Source organism: Chlamydotis macqueenii, chromosome Z (assembly GCF_036417535.1).
Source record: "Chlamydotis macqueenii isolate bChlMac1 chromosome Z, bChlMac1.mat, whole genome shotgun sequence".
Classification (NCBI taxonomy): domain Eukaryota; kingdom Metazoa; phylum Chordata; class Aves; order Otidiformes; family Otididae; genus Chlamydotis; species Chlamydotis macqueenii.
Window position 1 is genome coordinate 10,975,648 of NC_141593.1, and position 27,077 is coordinate 11,002,724.

The 27,077-nt window shown below is 45.0% G+C and overlaps 1 protein-coding gene across 1 annotated transcript in view; it reads right to left on the reverse strand.

The window, feature by feature from the left end:
* NPR3 (natriuretic peptide receptor 3) overlaps nucleotides 1-26,315 on the reverse strand; it is a 47,245-nt gene extending 20,930 nt beyond the window's left edge. Inside the window, exons 1-3 of the mRNA XM_086770891.1 lie at nucleotides 25,598-26,315; nucleotides 20,761-20,883; nucleotides 15,990-16,156 (exon numbers count right to left, since the gene is read on the reverse strand). Coding sequence (XP_086627017.1) covers nucleotides 15,990-16,156; nucleotides 20,761-20,883; nucleotides 25,598-26,315 — 1,008 coding nt within the window. The remainder of the gene's footprint in view (nucleotides 1-15,989; nucleotides 16,157-20,760; nucleotides 20,884-25,597) is intronic.
* Between the last annotated feature and the right edge of the window lie 762 nt (nucleotides 26,316-27,077).

A 27,077-nucleotide genomic window follows, 5' to 3' on the forward strand; every position in this document is an offset into this window, starting at 1 on the left:
CTCCAAACCAAGAAACCACAAAGCTCGACAACTGCTGTATGTGCCAGCATTACAGTCCAAGTGGCCTGTGGATGATCAAACACGGGCTTTCTTGATGTGACACTCGTTCTTTCAGGAGAGAAATGAGTCCCTCTAGTTTCTTTACCTCCCTGCTGGCTGATTTACAGCTTCTGCCTAGAATCTATTTCAAGGAAAGCTATTTGTCACTTCCTTTGTCCATGGCAAAGACCTCTCAGTGTAACACAGCAACCTTCAAAATCCATTTTGTCAGCTAATTTGCTCAATCTGAAATCTACCCATGCCATCAGTCTGAAAACCCTCCTGTAAACACTGCTTATTTGCCAGATAAGCCCTGTCAAAACTCACTTGGCAGTTTGGGAGGTTACTGCCACAGCCACCCTGCCTTGCCTCTTGCCAAAAGCCCTGACAATACATACAAAAAAATCACATTACAAAATTATCAGAAGACAAGAAACGTGTTCAGGCACCAGTTCTTGAAAGGGGATACAGCATGCCATGGAAGACATTAAGTTTTCCTGCATATCATCTTGCTTGATCATTTAGAAGTTGCCACGATCCTACACAGAAAATGGGTTGCATGATTTTAGAACCTAGAAAGGAGAAAACACTGGAGACGGGAAGAATATTACAATGTGAAGTAACGGCTGCAGATAATTCTGAAGAGGTTGCTCTTTGTCCCATTTTCCACCTGCCCAGAGCTCACTCAGGTTCATTTTGCAGCCCTGTTGCCTGTGACTGCCTACCACAGATCCTCTGCAAAATTTATTCCATCTGATACCACTCCTGACTTATTAGAACAGTATCCCAAGTCTAGGAACTTCCTTTCTGGACAACATGAAGTCTGTAAATGATATCTCATGTACCTCACAAGTACAAAGGATTTTCTTTATTCTTCTTCAATTATTTTAACATAGCTTCTGTTCTCCATTCAGTCCTATCAGAAATGATGAAACAGACCAACATCAAATTTTCCTCAACAATTTTTACACTTTTTGGCCTGTGTTCATTTGAATTTTAGAATGCCTGACAGTAAGAATAAATAATACAAAAAGACCCCATTCTTCCCTTGCTGCAGGAAAAGGCTAGAAGGGCTAGAAGTATACATTCCATAAATGTGTCAAATAGGGACGAGAGTAAATGTGAAGATGTCTTCAAAGGTTGCTTGAAGGTCTCCATGGTAATTAACAATGTGCGGTTCCAAGATTAGACAGCCCTCAGGACAAAACTAAACAGATCATAAAAGCTATTAAAGATCCACTAATCTTGTCAGTAATTAACAGTTCTTTCAGTTGAGCTCTAATAAAAAGCAGAAAATTTTTATTATCGTATTTTCCATTTTTATTTTTGCTGGGTTTTTTTTATTACAGGTGCAAGCTGAGCTCCAAATGCTGTGATCATAATTTGCACATCAGATTTCTGCACAGCAGAGCCACTCCTCAACGTGTGCCAGCAGCAATGTGAGCAGCAGCAGAGAAGCTGCCAGGTTTGCTGAACATCTCTGGAGGCTGCGATACAAATATGTGGAAACCCTCATGCTGAGAGGGTATTCTTCCCGTATTACTTTCACATCCCATTCAACGTTACCATGTAACTAAAAAGCAGGTAACCTAACTGCATAGCTGGAAGAGATAAGCATACATTTGCAGCTTTTATTTTCCTACCTGTCTACTCTAATAAACCATCTTCCATCAGAAAAAAAAAACCTCTCCATGGAAATCACATGAATAAATTTTACACAGTTCAAAGTTATAGTTCCCCAAGCAGCTATAGTGTGACCACACTATTCATATATACCAAGGTGTTAACAGCGTACACAGCAATGCGAAATACTACTGACGTGGAAGACGGCCAACCTACAGCTATGCAGGACCCATAATTTCCCATATCCTGCCCACTGACTGTTAAGTAAGCTTATTCTCTTCCATCTGGAACTGCCCAGCTCTGAACCACGGCAATTACAGCAATTCATACCACTTCATTGCTAGGTGGGGAGGATCGTCATAACTTTTCTCTACTGCAAAAGCAAACAGCTAACATTCCCCAAACTGGGTCTCTGCATGTACTTCCCAGTATATCCACAGTGATTTTCAAGTCCTCAAACTACAGTGCGAGCCAAAATTAGTGAGCATCCTGTGGGATTGTATAGGGTGCACCCAGATTTTTTTCAAAAATTTTACCAATTTACATATCTGACATGATGCTCAGGTGAGCCCACTTGCCCACTGCAAGTCCACTGATATTCCACCCTCTTTCAGATTAGTCCACAGGGATGAAACTTCAATCAATTATGGAAGTTTGATCCTATAAACACACAAAGCTCATCTAACCTCAGGACTATGAATACTTTGAATGAACCCTCATGAATTTTAGCAATACTGTGTTATACTGTAAAATCATAGCATGACACAGTAAAAATAGGGCAATGAAGTTCAAATACAGCAACTATACTTCATACATATATATATGCCATGATGTACTTCAAACCAATCTCATGCCAAGTTGGTTCACGTACTTCATGACTATGGACTTCACCAGCACAGCCACACATCTTAGAGTTTAGGTAGATGTTTTCCTACTATCTCATGCTGTTTCAATGTATCTCAATACAATAGTCTTTTTCTAAAAAAGTTGTAATTTAACTGTCAGTTCTCTCTTTTTAATAATTCTTTACCAAGACAATTACGATTACAGTCCTTCCTTTATGAGCTTTTCCAAGAAACCCTGACGTAACTAACTTTTTTTTACGTGCATTTCTTGACATGTATCTTTGGTTGCCTTCTGTTGAGTGAGTCACTATCCAGCAACATGCTCTTCACTTAATTTTCGAGCACGGACTTTTCTCTTTGATACCACTTGCTGATGTAAGTGCTCCTATTCAGGACATCACCACTGCTGTTACAAGTACTCCTTTGTGTTCCTGGGATGCCCAGAGGCCCTCAGCAGTTTCTTGATGAGTTGCTATGCTGCTGTTTTGAGCTGCACAAATCCAGAACAATGTGCTCATGATCCCCAGAGAGGAAATGACAGACAGATTGAACTGATTCAATTTTAATATATTTTTTTAAAAGATAAAATATGATTGTGACAAACTGATTTTCTGTTAAACTTTTAGTTTCCATAAATTCACTGAGGAACTCTGGATGGAAGCAAGATGTAGTCTGAGAACATGAAGCTGAGGGAAGACTATCCTTACATCTGAGTACTACCTGCAAACAGGAGAAGTACATTTCAAACCAGAAATGCCGTGTCCAGTTTCAGCTTTGCAGTAATTTATTAGTCCTATTGCCATACCACTACTGCGTATCATCCTGCACGTTACCATCACAAAAGGATTGCACAGCCCTCATTAACTCATCGTCCTGTCCCTCAGATCCTCACAAGACTTCTTAACAGAAACTCACAGAGTTCCTACATCTCACCCGTGGATAACAGCTACTCCCATGCATCGGGATTGGGATTTCAAGGACTCCTAAGTGTAACAAACGCAAAGCCACAGGATTCACCTGTAGCCAGCTGTCACAAACGGCATGTCCTGGGGTGCCTATAGACATGGATACATGACCCAACCTGTTCCCACAGAGATCATATCACTGTGAAGCCAAACCAGCAACTCAAAAGGAGGATAAAGCTGTAGAACAGTTAATCAAAGCTGTAATAATAAAAATACAGCCTGTTCGCTTGGGCAACCAGACCACTTCCCTAACGGAGCTGGACTGTAGTGGTTCAAAGAAACAGGAAGGGAAAGAGAAAAATAGTAGTAACACATGGCTTCTCCACAGAAGGCCATTTCCTCAGTATTTAATTCACAACTGAAAAAGAATATATGGCGTTACGCCAAATTCTGGGCAATGCAGCTGTAGCCAAGGACAGCCTCTCACTGCAGTCACTGATATCAACTCTCTATAAATACATAAGCTGGCACATGCTCAAGAACACGAGGCCAGAACACAGGACTTGGTTTTCTAAATGACAGATAACTGTCTCAAGTCTCATTTGTTATTTGAGGCTGGAACCCACATCTCTCCCTAGAAAATGAGGATGAGCATTTCTCAGTGTAAGGAAATGACACAGAAAAATAAAACCTTGTGCATATTTCAGAGAGATTTATTCAAATACCCTTGCATCAGTTTCGTCTTTCACAGGGAGACAGTGTGTATGTGGAAACCCACATAAGACTTTTCGTACAGGGGAGCGTCTGACTTTATGATGTGAATTCTGTAAACTGAGGCTTACATTCTGCTTTAAAATTATAGCTTAAAAATTCAGCACTGCAGTCAGACAAGACATCACTTCCCTTTAACTTTAAGGAGGCTTTTCCCAAGAAGGCTGCCTGCTTGCCTCCATCTCCACGCCGGTATTTACTGGTGCAGCAGTAATGCTGAGCACAGAGGAGATGGAGACATGCACCTCCGCCTAAGCACTCTGCACATCAGGTGACGTGGCCCCAGTGTGAGGACTTTGCGATCGAAGTGCGAGTTGAGAGAGTGATGACTATGTCTGGGGAGCAAGCAGCAGTCACAGCCCATCAGCTGTGCACCTCCATCACAGAACAGCCTGCAAACACCATTTCAGAGATGAGATGTGTAGAAAGATCCCTGCTTTTACTGCACTTTGTTTGATATGGACACAAAGACACACTGTGGCAGCTAAGCCCTTTCCTTCAGGGTGAGACTGTGCCTTTGCCTGCCTGCGCGGTTCAGCCATGCACCTGACCAGCTGGTACAGGAGCTGATGTGCACCCCAGATACGCCAAACCATTGCTACTCTTGCTCCACCTAGAGAAGAGGATGCTTAACTCCAATGGGACGGAAATATCACCAGTGACAAACTCACATCCACTTTAAAGCCAACTGTGGACCAGAAGCCAGCCCTTTGTTCCACAAGAAGGTCTGCTGAAATAAAGGAAATTAACAAAAAGAAAGCAAACATAAATTAACAACCAGTATCTGGGATTTACTTTAAAAAAAGCTGCCAACTTCAGGGAGTTAAGGGATTTTGTCAGTGAAGGTTATTTTCTTGCTAGGGAAAGAAAACTAACCACAAAGCCAGCTCCTTTGCTTTTGTATCTCCTCTTCATTCTTCATGCTGTCTTCCCTCATTTTCCTTAATACTCCACTCTTGAAAAAAACACTAGATGTACGCACTGTTATCCGGCTCGGGCAGCCACAAGTTGCTCTTTTGTCTCAACAGAGAATTGAAGCAGAAACCTATTGAGTCCCAGGCTGCCGGAGAGGTGCACTGTGAAACGCCGGCTAAAACACAGCAGGGCACAGAAACAACCAAGACGCAAGGGCACGGAGGAACCCCTCCACCTCGCTGTCTGCAAGAGGTGTTCACTCTCTGTTGGTTTATTGCTTGCAGTCCTCTCCTATGATTATCTAGAAAACAGTTTAAATCCCTCAGTGCCTGCTGCCAACAGGCCAGGCAGAAAACTTTAAAGAATCTGCTCCTTCCATTGAATACAGCCATGGGAATCGCCACCTCAGCAGATTTAAAGCCTTATCCGCAGTCAGCTCACATCAAGGGGCTCTTACTGTTGTGAAATTGTGTGAACTTTCGACCAAATCCTCAGCTTGACATCACCAGGTCTCAGATCACCCCGCAGCCCTCCAATGGCGTGGCCAAAGCAGGACAGGGATGATCTGAAAACTGTCCCACTCCAGGAACAGGGAACATCCCTGGAACCAGATTTTCCTGCAGCAAACCTATGCAGGGTTTATTCCTGGCTCTATCCAACACACTCGCTGATTCCTTCTGCAAGTTGGTACCAGGCAGCTTACCCCTCTGTTGTTCTGGTTCCTGTATAACGTTTTATTACTGGCCATAAAGGAGTGCAATTGATGTATCTATGGAGCAGCACTGCTTTGTACCAGAAGTGAACTACCTACAGAATAATAATTTATGGGAATTTTTCCTATATGTGTACTTTACACACACACACACTATTCACCTACGTTATTTGGCTCTAAGGGCTCTCACCTATCAAGGAAAAGGAGAGAATCAGAGAATGCATCAATGCCCCCCTACAGCTAAGGTGAAATCCACCTCCCCACGTTCATAATACATCGCTAACTCCAGATAAAAAAAAAACAATGCAAGATATCTCTAGCACCCAGCACTATATTATCGTTGCCTGAATTCTGAAGGGTTCTTCATTGTAAAAGGTACAGCTGCCATTTAAAATTTAAACATTCTTTATTTTTAGGATTTTCTGCCTTCTAACAAACTACGTGGTCATTCATGTGGTAAGTTACAAAACTATGTTCAGAAATCATACTTCTAGTCACAGTGGTGAAACACAAAAGATATTAAAGAAATTCTTTTTTTCACCTGACACACACAGAAATTAAAACATGCTTGTTTTAAGTAGATTTTTCTGACTCCATTGGTAGTCTGATGACAACCTGTTATACAGTTGTAATGAATGCTTACATTTTAAGTTAGCATTATGCAGCCATTGGGACATTTTAATTGCAGACAAACACCTAGTAATAAAAAAAAAACAAAAAAACCCAGTCCTTTCATTAGATATTAAGTTTTAAATGTCAGCAAGCAAGTTTGTTGTTCAAGCAGGAAAATGTTTCAGTTTTCATAATGACAGAGTCATCCATCTGAAAAAATCAGTTCCACTTGCTAAAATAAGCTAATTGGTTTAAAGAAATGCAGAGCTAGGACAAACAGGAAGGACATTTTTTGTTAAATGTTTATCCTTGAACAATGTGCAATTGTTTTGGGTTCAGGATTTCTAACATTATCACCAAACCACAAGAATCACAGAAATATTTTATTTTCTGTACTAAAAACCCTCAAGATCACATCAATTCTCATGCAAAACTCAGAGAAAAATCACTCTGTCACACATTCAAATTGAATTTACCTGTGCTAGACTAGCTGGTGAATATTGTGCGGGCAGGCTGGTGAAATCTTTGACAGGGTAAAAAGCCACACAGGGTTGTATGAGTGTCTGCTCAGAGAGCTGTGAAAGCACCATCGTATTTCTGCTTTGCAGCAAGTTAGTAAAGGATCCCCAGCAGAACGTTTGCTTCAAATGCAGTCTTAAGGGCTGGATAAACACTGATGATTAGGCACAGCCAAAAGTGGTGCTTAGCTCAAAAGTACACTCAGAGCTGGGATTAGTCATCTAAGCTCCTTATTCAGTACCAGGCAAAAATCAGGGACACAAAACCAGGACTCATAAACACCACCAAAATGCCTTGCCCTTGCCAGCAGAGGAGGTGGAGAATGAGGGATGGACGTGACCCCATTACTCTCACACAGGCAGGTAACGAACTCCCTGCTGCATGAAGGCACAGTCAAGTCTTTATAAAAACCCCACAGGGAGCCAGTCCTTTCAAATCCCCTGCCCCTTTCATCTAAAAGCCCCGGGGCTACAACTGCTGTGCTAGCATGACAGAAATCAAATCCCTGCTCTGAGGGAATCTGAACTCCACCCTTTCCCTGCCCTGTCCACAGGGCATCCTGGGGCGTGCATGCCCGGGAGCTGCAACCTAGGTGCTGGGGGAGAGGGATGACTTGCCAACACCTGGGGTACCTCTGGGCTGGGAGTAAATCATTTGCCAGAGAAGCCCACCTGAAGCCAAGGTTGCCATGACAAATGATCCTTTTATTAAATAGCAGGATAAACGGGCCTATGAACTTGTAAACCTTAATGGCATGGAACTAATGCAAACCCTCAGGCTGCCACTAATTATGCTTCCATTCCAAATAATTTAAAAATTAATTACTTCATTTTGTTATTTTGCTTCAGATACTGGACATCTGATGAAGGGTGTTCAGCTGGATGATTAACCATCCCTTTGCTGGCACATCTGCGAGGATCCCACTGGCACGGGAAAGGACAGGTACAGCAGCTGTCTCAGAAGACATTTATGTGTACCTGTCAGCAGGCAGTCACGTTCCAGCTACACACCTGGAACGGGTTCTCACACCCTCCAGCAGCAGCATGGTAGTTAACAACTCAAAATTGGACTTACAGCCCCTTCAAAAGGCTAAAACCTCATTCTTTTAGCTTCTTGCTTCCTTATTGACAGATCCCCGAGATCCTGCTTGATTTTGCTTTCTAAAGCATTTTGTAGTTTGTAGTCTCTTGAGCTAACTGGATGCATTGTACAAACCTGCATCCCATCAAATGTAAATGTCTTCCTGCCTACTGAATATTGCCTTGTTCCCAACTGCTGAGCAAAGGGTGCCCAGAGCTTCTCACCTACCCTCCTCCTATTGTCCCACACCCCTTTCTCATGCCCCTCTTATTCATTTGCTCTGGGACATAGACAGCCCTTGTCTTTTCAATCTGCCTTGATATATTAGTTCTTCTTGGAATGGACTAAACCTTTTGATTTTTGTCTCAGGCTTCTCTTCGTAACTAAAAAAATATCCATTAAAGAGAGAAGGAAAGTTGGGAGTATCCTCCTGTGGGTTCCTATGGCTCCTTGCGTGCACAAGAACACCGCTGCCTTTATTCACACTGCCCATCCTCACAGGCCAACTACATTAACCTCTCTGCATTAGAGGAATGGCTAAATATCCACCAAAAAAAAAATCAGAGCTAGCAGCACAGTACACTGATCTTCCCTCACAGCCCAGGCGGAGTATGCCTGAGCCCTGCTGCCAGCCGTTGCTCTGCCAATGCTCGTACACCTGGGTGATGTGACTCACCCGTGGAACCGGCTTGCCCTCCTGTTAAAAGATGTGTCCCTCCGGAGAGCGAGTCTTTCTGAGAGCTACATTCAGGTTGCTTAATCTCCCAGCACTCAGCCATAAGAAATGAATGTGTCAATGTAGCAAGAGATCAGACCTGAGGTGTTACTGACTGCCAGCTACACTGTTCTTTCAGGAAGACTTGTCACCTGAATGTCAAAGCTAGACCTTGCCCTGCTGCCACTCAGAATCACTTTCACCATATCAGTAGCTCAAATGAGTGCAAGAAAGCTTCCCTGAACCACCTCAGTGCAGGATCTACCCCTGTGGATACAACACCTCTTCTGCCCTGGAGCTCTCAAACGAGGAATACACATTTCCGGCCTTGAAGAATTATCCTTCCTTTATGCCCCTAAAGAAAAGAAAACGTGGCTCCTTCTCCTCAATCCCTGCCACCCTCCTTATCCAATTCTCCCAATTAAACTGTTTGGCTCACCCAGATTTCAAACACTGAGCTCTTAACCCGGTCTATGTCACTGCAGCGTGAGGCTACCAGCAGAGGTGAACCCTCCGCAGCACCTGCAGCGCTGAGGCTGGAGCATCCCTTCAGCCATTCAGCAAGCACATCACTCCCATGAGAAAAGAGCTTCCAGCTACCCACCCAGGGCCCTGCTGCTGGCTGACACAGCATCCTGACACAGGACAGGCTCACCCGAAGCTCCTGCCTCTTGCCTTGATGAGCTGAGAGGTTTTTCCAGTTAAAAAGGAACCTTTCAGCTGAGTGTTATTTTCATAAGCTACTCAGGGAACAAGGCTCATAGAAGAAAGTATTCGCTGCTAGAAAGTCAGTTAGCAAAGGTCTTCCATTTTTTAAGTGTCATTTTGTGCAAAATGAGATATATAGTCTTTCCTTACCTTCATTCAAACATCGCAGAGACAAGCCCGAGGACCATTTAATACCAGTATCAAAAAACCTACCAATTCACCTAAAAACAAGACTTGAATGGGACAAATCAGCTTTTGAGTCATTAGCAATGCAAATGGCATGGAGAGACATTAAAAACAAAAACAGGTTATGAACTTTGCTGGACGACATATTTTTCACACTTTATTAGTGAAAAATAAGTTGTATTTCTAGCAAGTACTTCAAAGGGAGAGTGCCTTGCCCATAAATGTCTGAGTGTCTGTTTTGTAAAGTGGAATGTGAATATCTGTGAAACCCAAGTGAAAACAGGGGGCTATGGAAAATATACAACATATATATGAAGATCAACTCTAAACTTTTAAATTCTTAAAGAGTTCAGATGTTACTATTTTCAGACATACGTACGGTATTATACCATATTCTCCATGGTTTAAGATAGCTTCAAAAGCATGTTTAGATAGGCTAGAAAAACTAAACAGAAATCCACTGGAAGAGAGAATAATAATTTCCTTCTTTTACCATCTTTTAGGACATCTGTTAATGGCAAACAACACACTATTACACTGTAGTTTTGCCTAGGACCCCAACACGGATGACACTAGTCTTTCATATGACTGAGAAAGCATTAACTTTAGCAAAAAAAAAGTGTCTGTTGTGTTCACCAAATTTAGCAGTTCAGAGTTCAACACTGCTCTTACAGAAACTGAAGAAACTCTCATTAATTCCAAGGGGTGAAGGGCTGGTTGCGAAAATCCTAAATACGTTTTACTAATAGAATTCATCTTGTTAATAAGCTGGCATGTGAACCCGTTTTTTCTGGCTGCTGAAAAGCAGCTTGTGGTTTGCTTTTATTCCTTCGAACACAATTAGCAAAGCACTCCAGTAGCTGAATAGACCTATTCATTTGAACAAATTATTGTCTGGCACGGCTTTTTTTTTTAAAAAAAAAAAAATCTCCCCAAAACTCTCTCCCATCCTAGTGAGGTCAGAAGAGACACAAAAGCCTGTCTGTCATTAATCTTGCCTGCCTGTGCCTGAAAAAAAGACAAGTGGGATGTACACTGCTGAATATGTTACATTTTTAGCGTCTCTCTCAGTGAGATGACTGAATTGCTCGTTGTTCCCAACCCTTATCTTAGCTGGTGTACAATCCTAATTAAAAGGCTGACGTAAGGAATACACATTGGGAAGAGTCTGGCATGGATGCCATGGATGAGATGATAAACTTTATGAGCACAGCTACCTCCCACGTAGCTTTTGTAGTTAACTGTTGGAGCTCAAAAATTTCTTATTTTGGAGGGCTGAAAATGCTAAATAAAACAGACTTGCCCTTTCTAATAGGTAGTAGCATATCTCTGATCTAATTAATCTACGTAGCTCATTCTTCCACTGAGATGACTTTACAGGCAAACTGGGCTCCAGTTCCTTCTCCTGCTGCTCATTTTTGGTGTGAAAAGGGCTGCAGATAGGATAAAAGCCACACATCCACCTCACAAACAATACTGTCATGTAGTTAACACAGCAGAAATATTTGTTTAATTAGTTACATTTTCAGCTTTTAAATGAGAAGAAAAAACAAGCCATGGGTGGTCTGTAACCTCAGAAGAGCAAATATCCCAGGCTGTAAAATCATCCCAGCTCAGAATACTGGGCTGGACATAAAAAAAGCATTTATTGAATCCTAGGCCTGAGTCAGGAACAGAAGGTGCATTAAGAGCTTCCAAACTGCAGCCTACCACCAATTCATTAAGTGTTCGGCATTATTTAATAAAAATGGCTTATGCATCTACTTTAACTGAAACGCTATTTATTCATAAACATTTTTAACTAGAGTATCTGTTGGGAGTTATTCACACACCAATTTAGTGACAGTTTCAAATTCTTCCTTCAAGGAAATGCATGCAATTCCCATTGCTGTCTGCCTCACCTAGGCTACAGGTCTGCAAGCAGAGCCTGTCCTGTATTTTGCAATTAAACCAAGGATCTCAACTGGTTTTTAGAGACCAGGACATGTTGCTGTTAATATCCTGGTAATGCATTAACATTACGGGTGTGAGAAAACTGCTACCATTTGTGTAATAGCATTAAAGTGATTCTACTTTCCCCATGCCTGAACCCCAAATCTGAATCAATTTTTTTAAAAAATCCTCTTTTTTTTTTTTGTCTGTTTTATCAGAGAAGTCAGTCTCCAGGTAGGCATGAAATAAAATGTTCAGGCTTTCTATAGAACTACAGGATGCTTCTCAAAAAAAAATCATTACAGTATTGAATGCTGAAACAAGGGCTGAGCAGATCTGATGCTTCAACCCACAGTTCCTTGGCTTACATTAACATGACATTGTAACCGCCTTCAGACTTGGAAAGTGGTGACCAAACAAGCTAATAATATTTGCTAACGGACTCAGGCAGCTGTTGCAACGCGATGTTGCAATGGGACATTGCAGAAAGGGAATATCATCATTTTTAGCCTCATCCTGTGCAACCACTACCTACCCAAATACTTCTAAGATGCTTTCTCAGAACCTCTCTGCCACTCTTACTTTCGATGCTATTTAGTTACAAGACACTTAAGGAAGCTTTTTCCTTCACAGGAGAGATTCCTGGAGAAGTCAGAGAAGTTGCCTTTTCCACACTTTCCTGCTCACTCACACGGCACAGGTTCTTCCACTTTCCCTGTTTCCAGAGCATAACACCCTCGTAGCAACAACAGCAATTTCTGACCTGGGAAAGACGTACCCAGAACACATTTTTCTCTTTTTTTTTGTGTGATTTCACAGCTGGAGATGAAGATGGCCAACACTCTTTGACCTGTTACTCCTCAAAGGGCCATATGTGTTTGCTATCCGGCAGTTAGACAGCTGCTGCTTTTGCCCTTTCTATCTCCCTCATCTTTCCTTCTATCATCTGCTTATTTTCCATTTTAATGACATTATTTTTTGGTAGATAATAATGCCTTTAGGATTAGTGCTGGCAAGAGGCCAGGACAAAATGGCAGCACTAACAACTTTTGTTTGAGTTAGGGTCACTGCAAGACAATTTAGACCACGGACCCAGGGCCCCATGTTCCCATGACACTGGAAAAATCCACGCAGAGAAGCAGAAACACTGAATGCTTCAAATCCAAACTTTCCTGAGTTCATCCTCTCGGGACACAGCTGGCAGAAAAGGATGAGGATTATATTTCAACACCCGTGGATAGAACTTGAGATGGACTGTACCACCGACTATCCTTCACCAGAGTTTTTGTTTTCAGGAGCAGAATCCAGCAGAGAAAAATCCATCTCTGTCACTTCTCACCCACCCACCCAACTGAAGGACCTCTCCCTCCCAAGCTTCCCTTGGAGGACACAGCCTTGCCTAGTGTGCGCCCAGCCCAACACTGCTGCTTTCTTCCCATGCTGCCAAAAGAAGCGCCAGTAATGAGGTGCCCACTATTCACATATCTTTGAGAGAGAAAGGAACTGGCCCTCAGTTTGGCTTTTTATTTTTTCCATTAGTTTTTAAAATGGATTTTTTGCTTAAGCCTGAAAGCGGCCCCAAAATGTATCTCCTCTGAACACGGCAGTGGGACAATCAGTTAAGGGAATATGAAGCATCTCTTTCCCACCTTCCAAAATGGGGAAACATAAAATTCATCATAAATTACGAAAAGCAAACCAGATAGATAGCTAAAATCCACACACTGTTAATGAAATAACATAGTTAATGTTTTTGCTGTGCTCAGCCCAAGGCTACCCCTCTTAAAGAAGTTTTGTTTTCCCACTGGGTTAGGAGGCTGTGAGAAAGCACGTAGAGAAGGCTGTAATGAAGTCCATAGACGTTAAGCATCCATCTAATACCAGGACACACTGCGTCTGACACCAAACCTTCTTCCTCCATAGCCAAGATCTGCAGCTCCTGCACTGGGAGCCCCAGATCCCTGTGGCCTCCAGGCAGGAAAGGAAGAGCAGGACGACGAGTAGGAGAGGCAGCAGCAGTGCAGGAGAAGCCCCATGCCACTGCCCAGCCCTAGCAAAGGCTGGATGTTTTTTGGGTGAGGGTGTGCCTGGAGCAAGGTGAAAAGCTCTAGATCACAAGTGGGAATGGGACATAGGGAGAGGCAACCTTCAGAGCCAGGCCAAAGAAGGTCAAGTTCAAGGTGGTAGCGAGCCAGGCACCCACGCAGCTGCTCTGGGACATCCAGGAGCACTGCCAGCACAGACGACTGATTGCACAAGCAACCATGGAGTGAGGAAAGAGAAAAGGACTTCTGCCAGTAGGTACACAGCTGTGCAAGGAGCCTCCTCAACAAATACATCAGCCTACAAAATCTCCCCCCTGATGGCATGGGTGGATTTGCTCTCTCATGGATCGAATTCTCTTTGACCATAACAGAGCTTGCATCTATCTGGCATCTATCAATGCTGAACTTGCATAGGGTTTGCAGTGGGTCTGCAACCTAAAGAACAGCAAAGCATCCCCCTGCCTGCCTCCAAAATGCCATCTGTAGAATGGCGCATCGCCCAGGAGCCAGACACACAGCATCCTGAGCTCTCAGCCGTTTAACACTTTTCTCATCTGGGGAAATGTCACACTACCTGGACTAGAAAAGCCACAAAACTGGGGAAGACTGTATCTTTAATATTCAAAATCACATTTCTCACCAACCACAACCAAGAGCATGTGGCAGATTTTCAAGGTACATAGCTTGCTAAGTGACACCTGCAAATGGGCACATAGGGGGAGGAACAGCACAAATTACAGTCCCATGCCTTGTTCAAAACTCATTTAGCAGGTTCTTCAGAGAGCAGCAGTCTGAACTCAACAGTTGGGGTTTCTCTACTAACCCAAGGCAAAGAACGCAAACAAAAGACTATTTCTGCCAGCTTAGACTTTGAAAGTTTCACAAGAAAAATACAAGCCACTGATGTTATTCAATGTTACATTTTAAATAAAATATTTAAATAAATTATACCCAAGTTCTAAGAAGCAGAGGTTTTCTGAAGACAGCTGAGGTTATGCAATAGACTGCAGGGAAGGTCATTTATTAACACAACCTTCAAGTTCATCTGCTTGTGCTGTGAACTAAAGATGATGCCTCCACCTACGGGGAACACAATGCTTAAAGCAAAGAGTTGAGGTAGATGCCTAAGTGGGAGCTAGCAAATGAGGGGTTTTAATTGCTTTCTTGAGTTTTGGGCATAAATTCCCCCAAACCTTCCTTTAGGAATTAGACCAGGTGTTCTCGATGCACCAGTTCTTTTCCTTTCACCCAAGAGAACAGCTTTCAAGGAAATTTACCCTTGCTGCAGCATCTTAAATTCACAGAGTACACTTCATAGCAACATTTAAATTTACTTGAAAAACAACATAATACACCGCCTTAGCCTAAGAAGCCAAAATTTCTTTTATCTCTACGGGTTCATTATTCCTCTATTTGTAGGCACGTATGATAGCAATAGAAGTTTTGCCTCATGCTCTTAACTGCAAGAGATTTTCTTTTTTCTTAACAGTCACTTTTCCTATGGAATTGTTTGTATTACAGCTTTCATTTCCTACAGCTAAACACTGATCATACTCTCTTCAAGCCTCTTTTCTTTCTAAGCATATTTCAAAAGTTTACTCCCCGTCATGGGGAAGGCTGATTGCCTGGGAAGTACTTGTATCAGCATGCAGAAATCCCTATAGGTATGTGCTATACATTCTTGCTTTCAGAGAACACTTTTCTACGAAAATCCCTATGAAAGTAACATTGCAGTAGCTCAAAAATAATTTTCAGAGGCATCTTCCTTCGACACTTTGAGAGATTTAAAAAATACATACTTCCCACATCCAACTCTGGAGGACAGTGACACTCTCCTAGGTTTAAAACAACGCACAAGGACTACAGTGATATTTTAGACAGTTTAAAATAAACAGTAGCAACAATCTAAATAAGCTTAGTTGGGAAATAAGATCACTTTTCTCATTTGCATCAAGAAAAACTTCATCAGATGCAGTACAGAGAGTGTAACTTTCTGAGAACGGATTCTACCAAAAAGAAGTATTGGCAGAGAATAAAAACGAAGAATGTAATTCTTTGCCTATAAAGAAACAGACAAGTGATTGGTGGGAGAGGGAGAGAGACCTGGCAATCTGCCTTTCCCCAACCCTTCTGCTGATGAACAAGCACAGGACAATTGGTCACGGATGGTGGTGCACAGACCTAATGCACCGAGACCAAGTCTAGTCTTGCTGCTACTTGCACTAACCACAAAACAAAACAAAAAATTACATAGACAGCAGTGGGCTTTTACAACTGAACCAAGGTGATTCTGTCCTAAGAAAGGCTCTCTGCTACTTTTTCTTCAATTGGAAGCATATTTTTGAAAATGCTAAGACCTGAAGCCTCTCGTCCAGTACTTACGTAGTCATCCTCATGCAGGCCTTGCTTCTGAACTGAACTTTTCACCTCCAGGGAAAACTTCTCAAACTCAGGCTTCACAGTCCTCAGCAGAGTGACAGTTTGGAGGTACGAGTATGCCTTCTTGGCTTCAAGGTCATGTTTGTCTCCTCTTCTCCAAGAGCCATTTCCTAAGGGGAAAATGAGCACATTTCCAACTCCAAATTAGGTACCATTACAGGATTGCCTTCCTTTTTCCATCCAGAAGTCCTCTCTCCTGCACCTTGGGGAGATGGCAGAGTATAAGGGAGAACTGAACATGCTCCAAGACATGCAGGGAACTGTGCAGGAAGGAACAGCTGGTGGAAAGTAAATGTGCAAACAGAAAGACAACTTTACACCCATGCTGTGCTTGCTTATTTTTAAAGGGTGGGATGAAGCCAAAGCGTGAGAAGACAACTCAGAGCAAAAAAACATGTGCCAGATCTCAAACGCAGAGATATTTAAGTTAGAAGAAGTCAGCGAGGATCTGACCACAGAGTTTTTGTCACACATCACTCCACCAGCGACACTCTTGGACAGTCAAAAAGGCACCAGTAAAGTCAATAGTATGATCATCACCCCAAATGGGAGGCAGATGCTGAAGCTACTTCTCCCACAGCTCTCCCACTGCAGGAGAAAACCATGTACGCCGTGGCTGCCAGACCAGCCCTGCTCTTAGTGCAAAATAAATGCTTAGAAATAAAATGGGATCCTGCGCCTATGCTGTGTTTACATGTGTTTTGTGTCACAGCATGGGAACCATTTAACTCAGACCACCTGTAAATTAATGAGATTTTTAAAATGCAGGATAGCTGACCAGTGGTTAATTAGCAGAGAAGTCCTTCAGCCTAAGAGGGCCTGACCTTAGCAGGTCCTGGGACCCTGATCCAAAGCTTCACAAAATCAGTGGAAAGGTCCACATTGCCCTGGATGAAGTTTTCTGCTACCCTATGTAAATGATAAATAAAAAAAAGACATAGAGGGAACAGCGGCAGCCCTAAGCAGTGTGCCTTTAAATGCTTAAAAATAATTAAAAGCTAGACAATCATTTTATGTTTTGAACAACAGCAACAAACCCTGTGATGCCTAAATGAGCCAAGACGAAGACTAACACTAAGCTCCCAAGGACAACCTAAAGGCACACAGGACCCTGAGATGAGAGGATGTGGCTGCTTTGTTTGTGTCAAGGACCATGGTGTCATTTGGACCAAGAGAAGCAAGCAGTCTGGCAGTGCAGATGCTAGCAGAGGTGGAGTCCACACATCAAACCCATGGTGCTCCTTGCACAGCACTACCAGCTGCATCGCATAACTGCAAGAACAAATTTAGGAGCAGATCACTCCGGTCCCCCCGAAGCAGGTGAATACAAAGCCTGTGTTTTGCCTCCCAGCATCTTGGCATTGCTGCTGGAACCTTTTTTTCCCCTTCTTTTTTTTACAATAAATGTAATGGGAGAATTGTTCTGGTTCCTCAACGAGCACAGGAAAAGGAACGAAGGACCTTCAGTTCTCCGGAGGACAAGCCTTTCCTCCTGCTGCTTTTGGCTCCGGGAGGTACAGGACCACTCGAGCCCTTTTACCCCTTTTTCCAGCCCAGGAAAGCCTTATTTACCACAGCTCAGCACCAGCTGAGACTGCAACTTTACAAGTACCATCAACTTTGCTAATTTTTAATACTTTTTTTTTTAAACTAATTTCATTCCCTTTAGAAGAAGCTTTAGATAGATCTGCCTTGGTTTAAGGATTTCGTTCCCAATACAAAGTTTAACCGGCCAAAATTACTTACGGCAGGACCGTATTCATCAGACCTGATGGAAACACTGGGAAGCAACTAACAACCCACCGTCTGGTTTTGCCCTCAGAGGCAGCACTCTTCCCTTCAGTGCCTGCATGCTATCCTTGTTACTGCTTTCAAAAAGAAAGAAATGCACATCTGGCAATTGTAAGCTAGCACGTCTTGCTCGCTTCCCCGCAAGAGGATATAAGCCCTGTTGGAGTCTGAAGCTGAGAAATCTCTGCCCCAGCTGGGTACCTGCATTTCAGAGGTTCAGTATTCAAGAAGCGCAGCAGAGGCTACAGCACAGAGGGCATTGCTATAGCTTTGCATTTACAAATGGAAATGGCTAAAAAGAGTGAGGTTATATTTAAAATCACCTGGTAGTGCTGCTAGAATGTGAATAAGTTTCTGTCCTGGGCACTACACATATTTATTTTTTAAAATCCTGACACTGGGAGCAGGGAAGGTACACTTGCATAACAGCGTTCCTAGAATAATTTACATATTTAAACTCTTTTATGGATTATTTTGTGGGAGGTTGTCTTGCCACAGTACTTACGCGCAATTATTGCAGTCTTGGCATTTAATACGCCTGCTCTTCCAAAAAATTAAAAACATTCAGAACAGAGGGCAACAACAAACTGCAATATGGTCATCTGAACTTAAAGGCAAAGTGCCAATCTGCCAATCACATCATCACATCCACTCATAGTGTAGTAACTCCAGGCATTGGGAACAAGGAATCCGGGGGGATTTTCTCTACATATCTCTTTTATGCGCTTGCTTTATACATGTGATGACCATCTGCAAAAAAGTCAATTTCTGACGCACCCTCATTTCACTCTTCATGGGAAACACATCCACAAAGAAACAGGAAAATTAGTTTAAAATAATTATTACTTAGAAATATCAGCAACTGTCTCATTCTAACAACACTACATCAGAAGACAGACAGTTTTCATTAACCTGCAGGAAAAGCTACAGAAGGCTGGACTGTCTGTGATGGTGCTGAGGCTCCCACACTTTTTTTTTGCGGGGCAAACAGGTCTTGCCCCATCACTGTGCTGCATGGAGATCCCACATCGGATGGCACAGCACTGCCCTGTACAAAATGCCCTCTGCGGGGGGCTGCATCACTGGGGACACCCACCCCACACCAGCTGTGACACCAGGGTCCCTCCTGGATCAGCTGAGTCACTATCCAGGGGTGCCTGCTTCTCTCCTGCGACTCCACAGGGAGCTCAGCTCCCACAGACTTGTACGGATGGCCAGGTGAATCACTTACGATGTGTTTCTGCTCTGTGAGATAAAACGCAGCAGTATCGCAGCGGCAACGAGCCACTGCCAGCAGACAGAGGGGTTATCTGATCAGTGGTTTCTCGTAAAGTCAAGCCTGCAAAGCTCCCAGGGTCTACAGAAGGGCCAACACTTTAGAGCTTTGTGGCTGCTGATAGGGGTAGACCTTCAGCTTTTTGCCCTGGCCCTGATTAAGGTTGCAATGCCAAATGCTTTTGCTTACGCCACAAGGGATGAAGTCACTCCAAATTCAACTCAACAAAAAAAAACCTTGATTCAAACCACTGTCTTTGATCTCGTTCTGTAACTTTATCTTTTAGTTATTTAAGTGATTTCCTTATTACCTGGCAAAACTTGGCACTTCTTTAGCTAACCTAGATGATACACGCAGCCATATCCGTACTTCTGTACATACCTACATCTCTGAATTTAAACAGCTACATACGTTCATTATACAGCTTTTCAACAAACAGCACAGTTTACTGTAAAATAATCTCAGAGGTGGTAGATGGATAACAAAATTTTATGCAAAAGAACTGAACTTACAATTAACTGATTTATTAAACAAAATACATCATCCTTTTGTGAATTCAGCTGTTCCTGTTGGTCAGCCTTTTGAGGCTTGAAAGAAAGAAAAAAACCACAAGTTTTCCTTCTCTCTTAGCTCCCGCTTGGTTTTCCATTTGAAATGAATTTGTTATTGCAGTGGATTAGTTAAGGCAGCCTGCAGTGGGGAAATTATTTTCTCTGCACCTGCAGAAGAGGCTGCTCCTTTCAAAAGCCACATTAACACTCCAACAAAACCTAGTTCCCAGGCATGAACTTACCTCAGCTTCAGCAATCTGATGTTTAAAACTCAGCAAACACATTGCTGCAGTATTACTTTGAATTTAGCTGAGACAGCTGTAACAGCTGAGAGCAGGTATAGTCCCAGCCATGCACTGCCATGACATAAAATGTAACTGAACATAGGTATATTTCAAAAAGCAAATGTATTTAACTTACCATTTAATGTCATGCTTTAATTTGACAAATCTGATCCTCTTTACTTAGGGGTGGAATCAGCCACTTTCATGCACTCTACTACATTCAAACTGTCCATGTCCCATCCAGTGCCTTCCCTTCAACACAACACTGCTGACTATTTTGGCAGAGGCGGTTTCAAAAGCCGCAATAAACTAGACTTATGGATCCCCCAGCACAGAGCTGACTTTTGGAGACCCAGGCTCTGCAGCTGCCCGTGGCCCCAGCCATTGCTAGTGCCTCCTTCCAGCTATTTGCACAGACCGCAGGCCACCGAGCAGCCAGGAATACCCCTGCCCTGAAATTTGGCAGTCACAAGGCTGGGGATGGTGCAAGACACCTAGAGCTGAGCACATGCTGCAGCATGGGGTGCCCACACCTGGCTGCTATAACCAATGTCTCCAACTGGTGCTGCTTCCCCTACAAGTAATTAAATAAGTAATGCCTACAGTATATTGGTCGTCTCGTCATCCACCCAGTGGCAACTACAGCCACGAGACCCCTTCCTGCACTACCATAGCCCAAGTGGAAGGTAACTGCAACCACAGGGAGAGACGGTGGTGCATTCTGGGACTCAGCACGGTGTGGTAAACAAATCTAAAAATATTACTAAGCTTAGAGAAGACTTTGCAACGTACTTGTGCAGGAAAAACATTACCATATGATGAGCTGTTGAAGAGTTCGATATTGAAGAAAGCATAGTCCCCGTTGGTCATTCCTTGCCGATGAGCAGCCAACATGATGTTCCTGATTGTGTCACCGCTGGCACACATGATCACAACTGGTGGAAGAAAATGAAAAACACAGATAAGAAGCAGTTCAAGAAGTTCAGGGAACAGCCTGTTAAGCATGAATGCTTCCAGAGACAGTGACCTGAGCTGTCCTCCCAGTGTTGCAACAAACATGACAATGCAGATGGCAAACAACACTGATTTCCCAAAGAGCCAACAGAAGACACGTACCAATCACAGAGAGGCTTCCTACTCCCTTGTCTCCTCTGAAAATAATTTAATAGAGCCCCCGAGTGATCTAAGTTTTTTCATCCTTGCAACGTGTGGTAAGTTCTGGCCTCAAATTTCTACAACTGCATATACTCGTAGAGTCGACCGCAACCATAAGCCTCTGTTGTTACTTCTACGTGGACCTGAAACAATCTGAAGATGAACAATTAAGGTGCTACAATGACATTACCATTTAAATCTCCATTCCATTGAACAGTTTGGTGTAGATTCATCCTGCCCACACCTCAGCTATCTAAAATTTAGGTATCTGGTCTAGAACTTGTTGCCACACTACAGTTAACGTAGAGCAGCATCTCGGTAGCTATCTAGGAACAGTAGTATGAATACTGCCAGGATATGACTTTCTCTCCAGACTACACAACAAGCCTGGGCAACAACCTTTGATGGGACCCTTTATATTCAGAAACGGGAAAAGCAAGTGCCACTTTCTGAGTGTGAAGATTAAAGGTGGTTAAAAGATTAAGTGCCACAGAACCTCATTTACGATGGAACAAGAGCTAAGGCAGGAGCTCTGCTACCACGGGACCTACAAGCCCGCAGGTCTGCTCTGCATGGGCACCATGATCCACCCTGCGATAATCATGGTCGAGTGGTCTCTTCCCCAGCCTGCCAGGCAGAGGGAACTACTCTCCTTGGTAGCCCTTCCCTCCACAAAGGGAAAGCAGGAACTCCAGTGAGGTCTTCAGCAATGGGGACACCTCCCACACTGAGCACATTACACCATAAACTTTTATATAGGTTCACAAGACTGTGGGTGTGAAGCTACTGACATCAGAGGGAGCAGCAAAGCACTGCAGCAGTGCGTGCTTCAGGGCTATATCCTACAGCAAAGTCGTAAGAGATCCTGTTGGGACAACGATTTGAAACCAACTGCACGCACGTTTCCAAGAACGCCGTCACGCACAGCAGGGCTCAAAAGCTACAATAATGTGGGCAAATATTTTCACCTCAACAATAAAACTGAATCAAAACCACATTCATCTTTTCTGGGTAGAAGTGTTTGTTATTATAAGAAATGAAAAGGCCAAAGAGGCCAAATCTTTTTGCACACAATGAATCTTCTCCCATCGCTTTCCTGGTTGGATGCCATCACAGGCACAAAACTCCAGATGCACTGCCGGGGTGAGTCATGTTTGCTACATCCCCACGCTTCAGGAGAGCTATACCATGAATAGCTCTGTCCTACTGATTATAGCAGAGTAATATAATAATTTCCAGAGCAACAGAGCAAGATGTATTTCATGACACTGTGAAGTATATTAGCATGAAGGAAAAGAAGAACAAAAAAAAATTTTCTTACAATAAAATTTGGATCAAATCTTTTCCAGATGCACATCAGGAATGAATTTGTTTCATTGTTTCTAATTTCAGTATAGGTGAGAGATTTCCTTTTGAAACCTTTCCTTGCTGCCTCCCCAGTTCTCCCTTGCCTTTGCCTTTATAACTCACATTTATCATAAAATCATAATCTGTAGATGGAATCAAAGAGATTCCCACAACACCAGTAAAAGATCTCAAGCAAAAGGAATAAAAAAAGAAGTGCGGTAAAAAATCTCTACTTTAAAATACATTAAATCATATTTTGTAAGCCTCCAAAGGAATGTAAGGGAAGTAATATTAACTGGTTTTCAACCCAGCAAGAGAGCAAGGATTACATATTTCAAGATTTTGAAGCAAATAAGATGTGGGTATGTCTCTTGTGATCTTCCAAAAATGTAAATTATGTGTACTTAATCTGCATCTGTACCTTACTATTGTGTACATACAAATGTGTACGTGCAAACACATAGAAAATGTTTTACCTCCAGTATAATACAAGCAGACCACAGCAATTCTAATATTAATATTATTCTGAATTTATTGACTAGAATTATTGACTCATCCTGCAAATACTTGAGAGTTTAATTCCAGTTAAAGGAGTAAGTGTTCCCTTCCCTATGCACACCCTTTGGACGACGTGCTTACGCAGAATGTGTTTCAGCACAGTCCTGGGTTTGTGAGCATCACCATTAACCTGAGCCTATAGCACCAAGAGTGCAGCGTGGCTAACGAAGCCTACAAGGGATCCTGAACTACTAATGAAATTAATTAACGACAAGTGGTTAACCTTTATCATCACATTTTTCATCCTGATTTTATTGTGGCTGCAGGACTTGAGTCTCATGAAGTCACTCCAGGGACGAAATTGGCAGCCGCTGGCTAATACAGGTGTGGGGCCGAGTGTGCCCCTGCCTCCCGGACCCCCAAGAGCTCAGTGCAAACCCCTGGCCAGCAACAACCTAACCCGTCGGGCCGTCCTCTGTCCCAAGTCCCCCGGGGCCAGCTGACGGGGCAGTTTCTGTCTCAGCCCTGGGAGAGTTTCAGGTAGCTATCCCCTTATCTGCTCGAAAGCCCACTCTGTCTCTGGGTGGATCAAGGAAGTCCCACCACTCAGGTGGGACCATCACCAGCAGTAATCTCTGGAAACAGAGGAGGTGCAGGGTCAGAGCACAGGATGGTGTCACAGTAGGTAAGACAGAGAGGACTTTAAAAACTTGTGGGAAAACCAACCAACCAAAAACATTTCTGTTGCTGACAAGCCCTCCTGCCTTGTTCGGGGGACCTCCAATGAGTCCCCAGGAGAAACAAAGACCTCATCTGGTCAGCTAAGGCATACAGCGCATCCTTCACATGATATACGACTTTCAAAATATTGGGACAGCTTCAAAGATGTGATGAATGGCAGGACCACCCGTCAAGCCCAGAGGAATATGCCAGGCAAGTCCTGCGGTCGGTCTTTAAAGTCAAAATGGCACGAGTGGAAGCTGAAAGGCCCCACTTTAACAGCAGCAGCATGAGCCTGAGGGCAAAAGAAGTGAGATGGAGGGTGAGGACCCCACAAAGCACAATACAGGGAGAGAAGTAAGACAGAGGGCTGCTTTTGTTCAGTCATTCATAAGTTGCAGAACAAGGTAAGACCAAAGGTCTCAGCTCAGCAAAGCGTTTAAGCCCAGGCGAAAAGCAAGCCTCTCTTCCCCAGCTGACAGCAGGGTTTGCCTTTGGTCATCAGTCATTCCTACAGCACAGCCACAGATCCCTGTGGCTAAGGGAGAACTGGTCCTTTCCTGCCGTAAGCACACTGTTACACTCTTACTATCAGGAAAGCCAAACACACACACAAAAAAGTCAGGCTGATTTAAAAGCAAAAGCATCTTTCCCCACCTAGGAGTTTCCTCTAGCACTCACACATACATTTCTCTCCATACAGTATACTTCCCCAGACAATACTTACTAGGAAAGCTCTGGTTTAAGCATCTGCTTCAGTGACGGGACAATTAAAGAGCCAAATGCTATCAGACATCAGTTATCTCACACACACTGCTGTGCACGTTTAGCATTTCACAGCAGCGCAGCGGCATCGGCAGCGCAAGGCTGCTCCACGCACAGCCTACAGCACCGTAACACCAGCTGTGCCGGTCACGCACGGCACGATCTTTACTAGTCCAATTCTGACGCTATTTTAACATGCTACAAGCACGGACGTAAAATGGCACAAAGCACTTTGTACATCTACGCCTCTTTTGAAAAATAGCTAAGGACTTTCTTTAATTCGATCCTGCGGTCCACTCCTGGCATACATCTTTTTTTTTTTTTTTTGTAAGAACTTACTGGGGAAGCCTACAGCCAGTAAAAGCCGTTATAAGAAAATGCCGTTTTGATAAGCCCATGTATCCACACATCGCTCAGCGAGATCTCACTTAAAAACACATCTAACTACAAAACTGTGCATCCCAAAGCACTTTGAGTGTTTTACTACTTCATGATGCAAAGCCAGTTCATCCAGCCCAGGGGTGACTTTCCAAGATGTTTTACAAGCCATTTACCTCCACGGTATTTTGCTAACAGTTGGTGGCAATATTACTGCACACTCACGGGTTTCTCATCTACACATCCCCCGAAATGACCCCTTCCCCTAAATACATTTCTTATTTATTAAGTACACAGGGTGCTTCCAATGGCAGGAGCAGGGGAAAGGATCCCCGCAGCAGACACAGCAGGCTGAGAAGAAAACATCTTTGGTTTGACTTTGAACTTACAGAGAGTCACTTCCAAAATCTCGAGGAATGAGCAACAGATTTGCTGCCCTGCAGATGCCAGCGATTTTGGGTGACCCAGACTGCTGGCAGAAAGCGGATTTCTTACTATGCCACAAACCCTCCAAGCGCGGTCCCGGAGGGCGAGCATCCCTCCCCGCCACGGGAGTCAAAGCTCTAACAAACCTCTATGGGCACAGCTTTCACTCGGGGCAGCTGGTCCCCATCCGTCGAGGGATGCCTGGCCCAGGGATGCGGACATAGCACCACAGCGACTTTCCCCACGGGTGGGGATGTGACGCGACGCCCTCGTCCCGCGGGACCTTCCCACCCCAGCGCTCCCACCGCCCTGGCGCCCCGTCCCTCAGCCCTCAGCCGCCACTCAACCGCCGCCACTCACCTCTCTCACCAGTCTGGAGGGCGCGGACGACGTCGTCGAGGTCGAGGTGGCGGCTGCTCTCGTCGAAGCTGTGCACGGCCATGTGGAAGGCCTCCTCCTGGAAGACCACATGGACGCCCTCCATGGCGAAGTAGCAGCTGCGCTCGGGGTTGCTGTCGCTGTAGAGCAGGGTGGCCCGGCTCCACTGGTGGTGACGGAAGAGGGCCAGCAGCATCTCGCCCATCTTGGCGTAGGCGGGGGCGACGCGGGTGAGGTGCGAGTACTCGCCGCCCTTGGCGCCGAAGCCGGCGGCCAGCGCCCCCGCCGACAGCATGGGCACGTCCCAGTGGGCCGCCAGCCGCGCCACCGGCGCCGCCGCGTACTCGCAGACCGGCCCCAGCAGCAGGTCGGGGCGGCGGCGCTGCAGGGCCACCATGTCCACCAGGCTGAAGAGGGCGCGGTTACCGCAGGCCGAGTCCTCGTAGGTGAGCTGGAAGGCGTAGCCGGGCGGCAAACCCGCGCCGCTCTCCCGCAGGCTCCGCACCGCGTACTCGATGGCCGGTCGCACCCGCCCCAGAGAGAAGAGGTAGGCGTCGTCCTGCGGCAGCAGCACCAGCACCCGGATCAGCTTCTCCTCCTCCTCCGCCGCCGCCGCCGCCTCCGCGCCCGCGGGGCCGCCGCCCAGCGCCGCCCGCGCCGCCAGCACGCAGCAGAGGCTGCCGAGCAGCCAGGGCGGCATCGCGCCCGCTCCCCCCCTGTCCAAACCCGCCCGCCCGCCCCGAGACGCCCGAGCTCCGGCAAACTTTTCGCTACACCCCCCCACCCAACCCCCTTCCCCGCCCGCCTCGAAATTGTTCGGTCGTGCTTTTATTGCTCAGGTGTTTGGCGGATTCACAACCTGCCCCAGCCTGCGGGTTACGGACAGAGCATCTCGGCTCTGCTTTTCTCGTATAGAGCAGTAGTATTAATTTTTGCCTTGCCCTCCCCCCGCGCTGGATCCCCCCGCGGGGCTGCCCGGCTGTGCCCTCGCCGCTTAAGTAGCGCGGGAGTGCCGGCAGCTCCTCCGCACGCCCTGCGCAGCAAGGCCGGGTTTGTGTGCAGGGAGGAGCCGGACCGGCCGCTCCCCTCCACCCCCCCACCACCTCCACACCCCCGCCCCGCCCGCCCCCTCCGGCCGCCCCCCACAACGGGGGGCTGCGGGGGGGCCAGGGGGCTGCGAGCGCGGAGACGGGCGGAACGGCGGGGCGGGGGCTGTCCCTGTCACATATGTGACATTTATGTATGCACAGGAGCATGTGCCTTCCTGCTCGGCTGCCGCCCTCCCTGCCGAGAGTCCCTGCCATCGCGGCTGGGGAGCTAAGGATCCTCTTGCCCTTTCATTTTTTAAAAATATGTATTTTGCGAGGGGTTGCTTCAGCCCGGTTGAGCTGCGCTTTACTGCGTATGGGAAGCATTTGAAGGCTGAGGGGGTTGGTGCTGAGGGATTTGGGGTGTTGCAGCA